At 42.4% G+C, this 13,887-nt stretch overlaps 1 protein-coding gene across 8 annotated transcripts in view; it reads right to left on the reverse strand.

The window, feature by feature from the left end:
- Window positions 1-13,887, reverse strand: part of LOC126263678 (hepatocyte nuclear factor 4-gamma-like) — a 684,513-nt gene that overhangs the window by 37,020 nt on the left and 633,606 nt on the right. For all 8 annotated transcript variants that reach the window (XM_049960796.1, XM_049960795.1, XM_049960800.1 and 5 more), the window contains one exon: window positions 2,237-2,564. In XM_049960796.1, coding sequence (XP_049816753.1) covers window positions 2,237-2,564 — 328 coding nt within the window. The remainder of the gene's footprint in view (window positions 1-2,236; window positions 2,565-13,887) is intronic.

Consider the following 13,887-nt stretch of genomic DNA (forward strand, 5'->3'; position numbering starts at 1 on the left):
ACAAGAGTTACCTGCTGTCTTGTTTGGTGAGCTGCTAATACAGTCATGAATATGAGTGAATAAAAAAGAGGGGACTAATTTTAATTTGAGCTTGAATTTTGTTATCATAATTTAATTCCTGTGGAAGCCTACTGGTACTGAAAACTATGAACTCTTCTTGAATGTGTGCTAAAGCTGCATAATGTTTACCCATTTGATCCAGCATTTCCTTACTAACAGCTATTTTGTTCATGTTACTGCAGAGGAACATAGAAATGTTAATATATTTTAATATCAGTGTAAGACTAAATCTTTGCAGTGGATATATAACACTGAATTAAGACTTAAGAGTATCTGCTAGGTGTCTTTCCTCCATTCTAAATTGTGTTTTGTTACTAAACTATGCCAACTCATTGATAATTAAAGCATACAAAGTAAAGAAACTTAATTACATATATACTTATTGGACTACTGATGGATTTGCGTTAACATCTGGATTTTCGTAAAATACAAAGGTAGTCTACTTTTGATGTTAGCATTTCCTTTTTCTGCACATGTTCATTCTTCAGCATATTCAGAATTTTAGACTACACTGAGCACAATTTATTGGTCACTGACCCCTTCACGATGTGGATGGTGGCTGATTTGCAAGCATGCAGGTGACATGCACTCACCCTGATTTGTCTATTTTGATCAAAATATCACTGGTGTGAGATGGGCATTACTAACCCTATGTTGACATTTCCTGGCTACGAAGCAGGGCATAAGGAGCTAAAATTTTTACTCTTAAATTAAATAGCTACAGCCTTCTCAAAGAGGCCAACATTGCACAGTGCAGGAGGATGTGACATGCCATGGAATAGGATAATGGCTCAACACCAGGACAGCAATAAATAGGTCTACTGAGCTGTCAGTTTGTCTTCCAATCTGATGTCCAGTGGGAGACTGGATCTTCAGTACCTCACATACTACCTACAATACTGACACTGAAATGGGAAATACTCCCGAACACCATCAACTTCCCCTATGCTCCAGAAGACTACTAGGCCAATGACAAAAAGGAAACTATATGTATAGTACTCTAGTTGCTAAGACTCTTAGATATTGCTCAGAAACATTATCAGTACATTTTATTTTCTCCACAATTTTTAATAGTGAAAAACTGATTCTTTCTTTCTCTCCAAAGACCACCACCATCACCACCACCACCACCACCACCACCACCACCACCACCACCACCACCACCACAATATTGAACGATATTGTCATCAAAATTTTCTTTCTTCGTAATATTATGCAGAGGGAAGTTTTAATAGATAAATTAGTAATACTTAGTTTACAGCTAAATAATCTTACAAAACACATACGAAGATGAATGCACACCAATGGAATGGTTGTTTGGCAAGAGGTAATGTGGTCATCAATACATACTAGGTATGTGAATTGAAGGTGGAAAGGGAAAAAGAGGGAAGGAACGGAAAAGGATCACTGCTGTCAGCTGCACTGGGACATTATGCGGAATCAGTGGTGATGAGTGGCAACGTGTACTGGACTTTGATTCGAACCCAGGATCTCCTGCTTATTAGGCAGGTGCATTAACCACTGCGCCGTTTGGGACCCAGTATTAATGCAACTTCACAGACTGTCTCAGCACATCTCATGGCTGATCCACATTCCCATCAAGTGTCACCTATCTGCAGTCCCTGTCCACCAAGCACTCGTGTAGCATACTAGGCACTTTGACCTCTCAACCATGCTCTACAAACTATGTTAGAGCTGCCTGGCGGCCCTGCACTGTGCACTCTACGAATGGTGCTCAGGGCTGCAGTCAGCAACATTTTGGAGACTCTACAAAACGTATTTGGCGTTTTATGCTACCTGCAATACTCACACTACCTAGAAAAGGCAGTGCTGGTGTTTCTGTTGCTGGGAGAAGACAGCAATGATGAGGACTTTACTGACAGTGACACAGAAACATCAAGTCAAGAAACTACTGATGGTGGTTCTACAGGAACGCGATCTGTTAGTTGTCCTGTAGGTAAGAATAAATTTGCATTTACAGGGACATCACATGTAGCCTGGTCATGGGAGTTGAAAAATAAAAAAAATAAAAAAAAATGGGTTTTGTACAACTTGATTCAAAATTTAATGAAAAAACAACCAGTCCCTTTAGTTGGGTAGGTGATGCACCATCAACAAAGATAAGTAAATAGGAAAAAACTTGTTACGGTGACAGGCTGGAGTGCTAGAGACTGACCTGCAGGTGTAAAGGTGGTTCTTGCGCACCGAGCGCCGAAAGAAGCCCTTGCAGCCGTCGCAGGACGCAGCGCCATAATGCTTGCCTGTGGCGCGGTCACCACAGATGGCGCAGTGTTGCTGGCTCAGAGCAGCAGCGGCCGCTGCCACCGCTGCCGCTGCCGACCCCGACCCACCTCCGCTACTCACGAGCGCCGAGCCATTGCCCACAGCAGGCACTGCGCTGCTGCCCCCACTGCCGAACACTGCTGCTCCCGCTGGCCCCACAGCCAGACTGTGCAGCTCGCCCGGTGGGTCGCCAACGCAGCCACTGCCTGCTGCACTGCACTCTGCAACACAGACGCAACACATCAGTCACAGCTTTGCTGGTACATACATTTACACAGTGTTCTTTCAAACCAAGCAGTAGTTTTTCATGGTGGTCCATGCAAATACACACACTAAAGTGTAACTTTACTGATGATAGAGGAGTACAAAGAAAAAGACATCTTCCACTTACATACAGTGTTGCATGAAATGATAATGATAATAATGATAATGATAGTAATAATAACAATAATAGCAACAACAACAATAATAGCAACAACAACAATAATAGCAACAACAACAATAATAGCAACAACAACAATAATAATAATAATACAGGTCCCGACACAATGTGATCACCACCTATGTTCAACATTAATGTGCAATAACCACTCACAGGTGGCAGCACTAGCAGTGGAGAGGATATGAAGGGTGTCAGGAGGACACGGGAAACAGTACAGTCGTAGTCACAATCCAGAAACAGAGTGATTTACCTGCTGTCCAAAAGGATATGACCATTGGCTTTCAAGGCCAAGGGTGGTAACATTCCTGAAACAGCTTAGTTTGCGGTTTGCATGCATCGAGGTTAAAGTGTACTGTGCATGGCAAAATGGCACTATCCAAAACCAGTGTTGAGGCAACTGTGGTGCACCATGGGCCATAGATGACTGGGGTGAAAAACGGCCGCAGAGATGTGAAAAGGCAAATAGATGTGCAACTGTTGAGCAACCAACTGCCCAGATGAACCAGGGGGATACCAACAGTATCTCTTCAGTGCCTGTTGGTGTGTACGGGCCTCCACAGCTGGTGCCTGGTTAACACACCCCTACTGACCATTGTCCATTGGTGATGAAGGCTGAAATTTATATGCCAATACTGCAACTGTGTGTCCACTGGTGGGGTGTCAGATACCCTCCTCAGATGAATGACATTTTATTCCATCAGATTGATGACAGTTGCTTGCAGGATGTGAAACATCTGAAACCAAACAGCCTGCAAGAACTGTCGGAAGGGTCCAGACCAAAGAGCAGTCCCTGGGTGATATCATTTAGGAAGCCACAATGGATCAACACATGTATGCACCTATCCTTGGGCACCATATCCCCATCCACACATGTGGTCTGTTTTTCCTCGGCACACTTGTATCTCCCAGAATGACAATGCAATGTGTCACAGCTTGCAGTGAACATGTTTACTGTGCTCGATTGGCCACAAAACTCCCAGGATTATAATCCAGTGGAAAGTCCGTGGGACCACCTCAATCTGGCTGCTCATACCATGGATTGTCAACAAAGAAACCTCGCACAGCTAGCCACAGCAGTGGAATCGGTATGGCTCCACACCCCTGTTGGTATCTTCCATTACTTCATTAGCTCTTCCTGCATGTCTCACAGCGGTCTGTGCTGCAAAAGTGGTTCTTCAGGATTCTGACATGTGATCACACCAATGTGAGTGGACTGTGTAAATAATAAAGCTAAAACTCTAGTCCAAAAATTAGGTGAAGTATTTAGAGGTATTGCAGACAAACTGTCCAAATAAAGTTTCAATGCCACAGTATTTATTAGGTGTGGCATACCCTTGGCTGCCTCTGGTCTTTGCACTGAATCACCAAGCCAGTTATAGTGAGACCTACTGCTAAACACTAATTCTGAACCATGGCCCAACTACACTTTCTCACATTACAGATTTTTGTCAGAGGCGAAAGAACTTTGTGACTGGTAAAATTCTAGGACTGGCCAGGAATGAACCCCAGATCTTTAACTCTGCAATCTAGCACTTATTGCTATTTAGTTTCACCACACAATTTCATTAGGCCTAATATTTATTTTCCTGTGAAATATTAATATTTGTTAGCCATAACCCATTAAACATATTATCTATATTACAAAGTTTATGAAAGATTATAGTCATGATATATACTTCACTGAAATGTCTGTGTTCCACAGGTATATGCCCACACTATGTTTTCTGTTACACCAAAAATTTATGAATATAGTGCAACAGAGTAAATCAGTATTGGAATACTTGTTCTTACAATGAAATATGGCTGTTTACGAGTTTGGCTATATGTACCCAATATGTTGCATTTAATTAAAATGAACAGATTACATGATTCCATTGACATCCTGAAATAGTTGCTTGGAAACAATTTCTCAATCTGCCTGACTTTTTATCTGATGATGAGTAATAAGCCAAGAACCAGTTAATAATAAACAAGTATTAGGACAAAAATTCAAATTGTTTGCTTTTCACCCTGAAATATAAAATGTTTATACCAAAATGTGTTTAAAGAATCCATTAAGATCACATACATTTTGCTTTGTAATAATTACATAAAATAAAGTATTGTTTAGTACTATTTACATTGGTCGCGGCAACTAAAAGCTAAATATGTATAATTGAGAGGAAGTACACAGGTATTTAGAGGGTTCCATCCTGAACAACAACAACAACAACAACAGCCATCAGTCTAGCATGTTTTTTAGAATTTGGGAATAAAACAAGCATGAACAGCTTGACAGATACTTGGATGGACTCTGGGAGAAGGGAGAGAATTAAGATTAAACAAGGATACTTTTAAGGAAACATTGGAGTAGCCACCTCAGATGTTGTAAGGAACGTACACAACAAGAATGGTCGGATGAAGCTTTGAATTTCTTCTCTCCTGGATTCCACTCCAATGACACAGACTCATCATAATGACTTAACCACCTGCACCATCTCTGTCAGTGATCTCTACACAATGACTCAGACAGCAGTGTGACTGGGACTGTCAAGTACGAAAGTACACACCCCTGCTCTGGCATGTCTACAATATTGATGAGTTCCACGCAGCGAAGAGAATGTAACAAAATTAATTCCACCAGGGGAAGAAAAATAAAGAAAAGGAAAAAAAGAAAAAAATGGTCTTTTGGGAGCATTCTAACCTGAAAATTAATTTGGAGACACTTTAAATGCGGGTACACTGCAACAGTACCATTATACTGGACAGAACTTTAGGTATGCAGTAACTGAAACAGGATTAAATTTTAAAAATTCAGCATTACAATGATAGTTTTGCAGCGAATAAAGAAACAGTTTTGAGATTTCGCAACAAATGGCTATGGGTACACTTCCTACTAAAGCTACTAGCTGATGCACTGAGGTGACCAAATTCATGGGACAGCGATACGCACATGCACAGATGGTGATAGTATCACATACACGAGGTATAAAAGGGCAGTGCGTTGGTGGAGCTGTCATTTGTACTCAGGTGATTCAAGTGAGAAGACTTTTGACACGATTACAGCGGCATGACGGGAATGAACAAACTTTTAACATGGAGTAGTTGGAGATAGATGCATGGGGCATTCCATTTCGGAATTGTTAGGGAATTCGACATTCTGAAATATATAGTATCATGAATGTGCTGAAAACATCACATTTCAGGCATTACCTCTCAACACAGAGAACACAGTGAATGATGGTCTTCCAAGAGCAGCAACGTTTGTGTAGAGTTAACAGTGCCAGCAGAAACGCAACACTGCATAAAATAACCACAGAAGTCAATATGGTACAGATGACAAACGTATCCATTATGACAGTATGGTGAAATTTGGTATTAATGGGCTACAGCAGCAGATGACTGATGCAAATGCCTTTGCTAACAGTGCAACGTTGCCTGCAGTGCCTCTTCTGGGCTTGTGACCATCGGTCAGACCCCAGACAATTGGAAAACCACGGCCTGGACAGCTGGTAGCGGATGATGATAGGGTTTGAGTGTGGCACAGATCCCACGAAGCTATGAAGCCAAGCTGCCAACAAGGCACTGTGAAAGCTGGTGGTGGCTCCATAAAGGTGTGGGCCTTGTTTACACAGAATAGACTGGGTCCTCTGGCCGAATGAACCGATCAATGACTAGAAATTGTTATTTTTGGCTACTTGCACACCTTTTGCAGCTCTTTGTAACTTCATGTTCCCAAGCAATGACGAAATTTTTATGGAGGGCAATGCACCATGTCACCAGGTTACAATTGTTAGCAATTGGTTTGAAGAGCATTCTGGACAATTCACACAAACAATCTGACCATTCAGATAGCTCGATATGAATACCATCGAACAATTGTGGCATATAATACAGAAGTCAAGCTGGTGCACAAAATCCTGCACTGGCAACACTTTCGCAATTATGGACATATATAGAGGGAGCGTTGTTCAACATTCCTGCAGGTGACTTCTAACGACTCGTTGAGCCTTTGTCATGTTAAGCTGCTGCATTACACCGGGCAAATGGAGGTCCGACACGATATTTGGAGCAATCCAACAACTTTCGTCACAGTGTATCACCACATGTGTTGGCTTTCTTCACACTGACTCTGATTTCGTAAATCAGTCTTTTTGGTGGGGCATGATGCACATTCGGTTTGCCAAGATTTGTCTTTCTGGCAAGGGGCGGGCGGTATTGCAGGTGGTATCTTCCTCCCGTCGCTGAGTAGAGTGTTAGAAAGAGATGTGCTTAAAGGTCTGCCCAGCTATAGGTGCCCGAGACGCGATTCACGCAGGTCCGCATCAGTTAATGCGACAGACAGCTGGGTGGATTTGAGAAGGCGCGCGGCAGCGCCACGTGAGGCCTACGACGGCTGTCGCATCGAGCTGACGGAGCCTGGGCAAAGTACACGCCCGCCGCCTTACTGACCTGCGCAATGCATCACCGGTACGAGATTTGCGTCACTGCGGGGTTTTCTGATAACTCTAGCCCGCTTTTGTTTTTATGCTCACTTCTCTCCCTTTCGCAACATCCTCTTTTTTCCTCTCTACGACCCTGACCCCTAACGCAGTTTCCCTCCCGCCACTATTCCTTAGAAAGAATAGAAAGATTGCTAGATGTACACAAGGGCAAGGGGTCGTCAAAAACGGTCCCTTGTTTCCTACTGAAAGCACATCATTAACAAAAGGAAAGTTACAGAATTAATTTAAAGATTCTTCTCTCCAGCAACTCTCAGACCCAAGAAACCTGCCTACAACACGCAAAAGAAATGCAGTGTCATGAACAAATCACATAAATATAATAAAAGTTACGCCGGAAAAGATTGGTACAGTATTATTACCTGACACGGTTATGACGGAGAGACGCAATCCATATTTCTGATGCATAAAAATATTAATATTTCTGTAAGAACTCCAATAAGTGAAATTTAAATGCAATATAGGCTAAATTACTGTGTACAATTCATTGTTATTGAAACGGTTTTAATCCTGTCTTTGTAACTACAAAAATGCTTATTTTTTTTTAACAAACGCGTTTAGTTTCACTGAAAAAAAAAAAACACATCAGTGGTCTGTAATGAAAGATACTTATAAACTGGCTTGCTTTCTAGATCGTAAAACAGTTCGTTACAAAATGTGTTAATTTTACTTACGCCGTTTTATGCCTGATTTTCGCTCTAATCAGGAAACGTCATCTGTTTGCGCATTCTTGAGTTATTCCTTCGTTTGGCAATGTTGATTCTAGCCTAATCCCACACTGCTTTGCAGAATTTTGCATGTTTTCATTTTGAACACACCAAACTATACCACCAACACTGTGTGTGTTCATCTTTCTGCCTATTATATTTATATATTCATCGTGTGTTTTGTTTAGTGTTACCAACTTAACCGCTAGTTTGTCTCTTATCTAAAACTGTTCTTTTACAGACCTCTGAGGACATTTTATTTCAATTAAACTAAACGTGTTTGGTGGCAAAAACACGCATCTTTTTATGCTTCCACACACGGAATTAAAATACCTTCAATAATTACAAAGCAACTACGGACAATACTGCCTTGCAAGTGAAAATTCCATAGTAATTAAATTTCCTCATATCTCACATTTGGGTTGGTGTATATAACGTCGTCGTCATTCCGAATACTGGTTTGATGCAGCTCTGCATGCTACAATATCCTTGCAAGCCTTTTCATAACTGTGTGTAACTAATAAAATATACACATCCGCTTCAAACTACTTACTGTATTGTGCCTTGGTCGTCTCCTGTAATTTTTTGCCTCCCCCTTCTCTTCTTTCCACTAAAATGAAGATTCCTTAATGTCTTCCGTTGGGCCCTATTTATCAATCCCTTCTTTTAGTAAAGTTTTACTGTGAACTTATTTTCTCCTCAATTCTTTTAGTAACTTCTCATTTCGTCGTGATAGCATTCCATTTCATCTGCGAATTACTGATGACAACTGATTCTTAGCACTGCCTTTAAACCTTCCCGAGGTTGTGCAGCTTCGCACTGCTTGATCTGCGCTCTTCTGTTATTCACCCAAACGTGTATGGGACTCCGATCGAAATTCACTCAGCGTGGTCGATGTAACAGACCAAGCTCGACAATCGGATGTGCTAGTTCGATCGTTTTCCTTGTTCACCAACACCTACTGCCACCCCGAAAATCACGTCTAACATACTAGCGCTCTCTGGAACACGTGTCTAATTACCACAGCTATCAACCTAAAACAAGCCCCCATATCAAATACAAAATGAATATTGACAGCATGTGCAACAAAGGAAGGTGAGCTGGACGGAACAATATTTTGGACAGTCAAAAATATCCGTCCGTGCCCTTTCTCCCATAGCATTTACCATAAAGGTTCGCGTACGTAACTTCTGTCTCCTGAAGTAGTAACGTCGTTTGTAATAGTTACTGCTGAAATCTCGCAACATGCAACGGTGAAAATCAATATCGTTAATAATTTCGGTGCGATTACTCTATTAAAAAACAATAGTTTCAATAACTATTCGTGTATATTACTTGTATGACAATTTTTGCTAACGATATTCCGCGTTTACCGATGAACCGACTTGTAAGTTACTCACGCAGAGTATCATGCAGATGTAGATGAACTCTCAAAACTACTTTATTCAAACAGATCCTGCCCGTGGAAGTCTACAGTCTTAATCGAGTAGTTCGAAGATGTTAAGTACTCTATAGATATCAAGTGCAGACTTTAATTGTAGAAAGATGACTAATCATTGTTGAGAAACACATCGAACTTCTTTTGATCTGATTCCTTGGCCTAGCGACCCTATTGCAGCTTGCTAAGCGCTCACATACTATAGATGTCCAGTCTCAACTACCAACTTCGCCCGCTTTGCGCGCTGACAGTGAGTTGGATGATGTTTTGCGGTAATAGTTGGGTACGCGCGCAGGTCAGTTTCCTGTCACAGTGCCCCTCCCCACTATGACAGCAGACATGCCACGGAAATTAAACGCGGATACCTTTGAAAACCTGTAATATTTTCTGTCCAGAAGCCTACAAAAACTGCGTGAAAAAGGGCTATTTTTTTACGAAGTGTGGAGCTGGCGCCAGTTTGCTCGTTTCACTTGCTCGCGCGAAGCAGGAAGGCGGGCGGCGCCGAGTTTGTGCTGCGTGCGCGTCATTGAAGACTCGCTTCCGCCGATAGCACGCCGGCCGCGCACCGCTCGCCGCTGCCGCTTCTCAAAACACTCAAATCTGCTGCGTCACTAATAACCGCAGCCACTACATGCGCCGGGACGGCTTAAGGTCGCGCGGGACCTAAGGCACCGATTAACTGAGGAGGAGTGGTGGAGGCGGGGGGGGGGGGGGGGGGGGGACGTGCTATTCAGCAACATGCACTTTAAAAAATGAAGTATTGTGTTACTTCCACACAACACTTCAAGGGAACTTCTAATAAAAAATATTTCATTAATTTTAGCAAAAATAGATACTACGCACTTCGATTCTCTAACCATTTCTGATGAACACGACCGATCTATACTGCGGAGACTTTACCGTGGCTGTCTGCCTACGAGCGTAAGCAAACGAGAACAAGGGTCCCACACGAGTCGCTCGCCTCGGCACCCCACACATTACAGATTTGTCAAGCAATCTCAGTCAGTAATACGAACGTCGATAAGTTCTGCTAAGGGAAATGAACTACGTTTAGCAGCAGTTGCAGCTGACTTCCGAATCCCCACGAATACTTGCAAAACAAATTTAAAGTAAGTGGGGAAACTTGTTCTGAAATTCTTTTCTTGGAAACTGTAGGTTACTATACAGAATATCACATTTTTCACTGATGTCAAATGGGTTGTGCACATCTTTCCAGTGTGCGAGTACAATACGTTTTACGTTTGCTATCCCTCAATTCCTTCTCTCTCTCTCTCTCTCTCTCTCTCTCTCTCTCTATCTCTATCTATTATCTATCTTTAGAGAGCATAGCGATGTCATTGTCAATAGCAGCACTACTTATTATCTTAATTTTTATTGTGTACTGTACGAAGGAGAGTTGGATTAGATGAAATGACGAGGGACTTTAGTATAACTGTATAAAAGATTTGTCCTGAATATTTAAAATGTCCTCTGAAGATTACAGTACGTATGTATGTCATTCTGTGTAGCAGTTAAAACTTTAATAATGCATATAATTATTTCACGAATAACTCGAAATCGTAAGATGGAGCCCATTGTATCGCGACTATTGCTATGAACTTCCTATCAATTCTACATTTAAAGCATTAGCTTCAAAATGCTAACCACTGAAAAATCGTAGGGAGTATTTTGTATTCTCTCTTAATATAAATGGCAACTCCGGCTTCCACTTCACTTTTCGAAGTGGTCCGTGATCCTGGATAACTACAAAATTTCTTACTCAGCGTGAGCAAAGCCCAGCGAAACAGAAATACACAACCACGCTCTATAAATAGAGAGCCGTATAACCAACATCGCTACTAACATGCCAGGCAGTTATATTACAAGCGCAAATCGTATGCGATTCATCACATTGTCTGGGTTTTCCATGCTATCAGCCGCCGATCGCTGCGATTTGCCCACACACGCGCAATTTATGAAGCGATCGGTCGCCCATGCGAAGGATCACTGCGATTCGTCGCTCATGTGTGGAGCCCTTTAGACCGTTCGAAGTGGTGGTGCGGGGGCGGGGGCAGGGGCAAGGGTAGGGTGTTCTTACTCGGCGAAATCAGAAATGCTACACGGTCGTACGGTTTGCTGATCCCTTCTGGCTATTTCCTGTGATGGACCAGGATTAGTCTTTTCATTCCCTTCAAATAACGAAACAATGAGCTACGCACAGCTCAATGTAAAGCGAAGTACACAGAGCATTTGGTAACGACCACCGCCAAATTCTCGCTGAGACAGTGTCGTAAAGATGGTACACTATCTGATCATAAGTAACCGAACATACGTAATGTGGAATTAAGCACTAGATGTCACCGTAGGCGGGTTCACAAATATAAAGGAAGGCGACCGTAACAGCAGAGCCGGCCGGTTACTGCCGTCGAACATCGATTAGTCACTGGATGTCACCTGAATAACGAATCCGTCAACTACACTGCTGCAGATGTGATTGTGAAATGGAATTGTGAATGAACAGCCACAGCTAATCCAAGCCAAGGTAGTCCTCGCGTAAAGACGAACAGGGACCTTCGAGCACTGCGGAGGTTCGTTGTTAAAAAAATAGCATGAGATCAGTGGAACGAATCACTTGAGAGTTCCAAATGGCTATCAGCAGTCCAGCAGGCACAATGTCCGTGCATATGGAATTAAAGAATAGGACAGTGTTCGAGCAGTTACTCTTAACTCACGATTTTCTGTAGTCAATGGTAAGCGACGCTTGAGAACGAAGCTACTGGACAGTGGACGATTGGAAACGAGTGATTTGGAGTGATGAACCACGCTATGCACTGTGGCAATCCGATAGAAGGGTTTGGGTCTGACGAATGCCTGGAGAACGTTACCTTCGATCATGTGTGACATCCAGCAGCACTGCCTTCTCTGCTATTAGCTCTTGACGAAGACTGGGCTGCCATTCCTTCACAGACATTCAGGTATTTCCCAAGGACAGTTCAAGCCGGCTTAATGTCCACTAATAGGTGCCCTGATATGTCTGATTTGAAAACTAGAACTGTCACGTTAATATCCGGCATAGCTGACTTACTAGGTCCCTTCTATATGAAGGGAAAAATCACCGTATAGACAGGTAAATATTCAAAGGACATCACGTAGTTTGCGTCCCTTTCAAATAATGAACTTGTTAACCCACTGAGGTAACTCCGCAGTAATGTCAGGACTATCATACAGTTCTCTCGATTCGATCAAAGTCATTAGGAGTCGGTTCAGCTGCTCAACGTCACTGTATCTTACAGGCGGTTTTCCGCACTCATTTAGGCACTAATGGGCTGGATAAGCGTTTCTGTGTCATTTGTGCAACGCGAACAGAAAGACTACGAATGAAGATGACTACTCGTAGAGGCTATTTCGTAAATAGATTTTAACACTCATGCATTCACCTCATACATTAGTCTAGATTTTCTGCCCGACTATGATTCCAAGCAATCTCTTCAGATTCGTGGAGGTTTCGAATCGTTGCGTTTGCCGAAAGATATCCCCACGATAGTGATAACAGGTGGTGTATCTTTTACCTTATTCTCGGAATTAAAGGGACGTTGATATAAGAGCTTCTCTGCGTCCATGGAAACATTCGTATAAATATTCCACAGCAGCATCACAATTTTGATATTCACCATGGTAATAGTGTGCAATAGCCTTTTAGCCTGTTGGCTGACCTCTGCCGTATAACCAGTACCCACATGCCTTCCAAAACATACATTATGACAGGACATCCGTTATTGACAGATGAGGAGAGTTCCACTCGAGCACTCCATTTAATGTTAGATACTCGTTTCGGCAGATGAATGTGGTATTCAAAATTTCACAGTTTGCTTGCCAGAAGTCACCACCAACAGGCGAAAGCACAGAATACGTGTAACATTTGCGCAGAGTCTTGTGCCCATTTGTAATACGTAAAATGTGGTTTAACGGAGCAAAATTACAACAGATTTATTGAATAAAATTCCGAGGACAAACACATGTATTCTTCAAACGTTTCAAAAATACACAAAACTTCGTGTCAGTATGTTATTTACAATGGTTTAAAAAATGCTGCTCAGTTATGCACACACACAACGGGCGCTGCTGATGTGGGCGCCATCGCGTGTGATAAAGTATCTGAACAGCCTCAGTAGGTATGTCATGTGTGTGGTTGTGCATCCTTACCACCTCGTCTACGTTTCGTCTATGTAAGCATATAGGACTTATGGCGAAAGAAGCAGTCCACAAGCTGGATATACTGTAATTCGCAACAGCACGAAAGAGAATCTAGTTGGTTCAGGACCTAACTCCTTCGCGGCGGCATCCTTTTATGAAAGCCACTAGCTGTTCAGGCCACGTCAAGCGTGGTTTAAAACTCAACGACCTGGAATAAAACTAGCTACCGACGCTTCTATACACATGTCTGCTGCACCACACACTAAGTTAGTTGCGATCGAACGAAGACGACAGCGCCGGCCG

Source organism: Schistocerca nitens, chromosome 6 (assembly GCF_023898315.1).
Source record: "Schistocerca nitens isolate TAMUIC-IGC-003100 chromosome 6, iqSchNite1.1, whole genome shotgun sequence".
NCBI lineage: Eukaryota > Metazoa > Arthropoda > Insecta > Orthoptera > Acrididae > Schistocerca > Schistocerca nitens.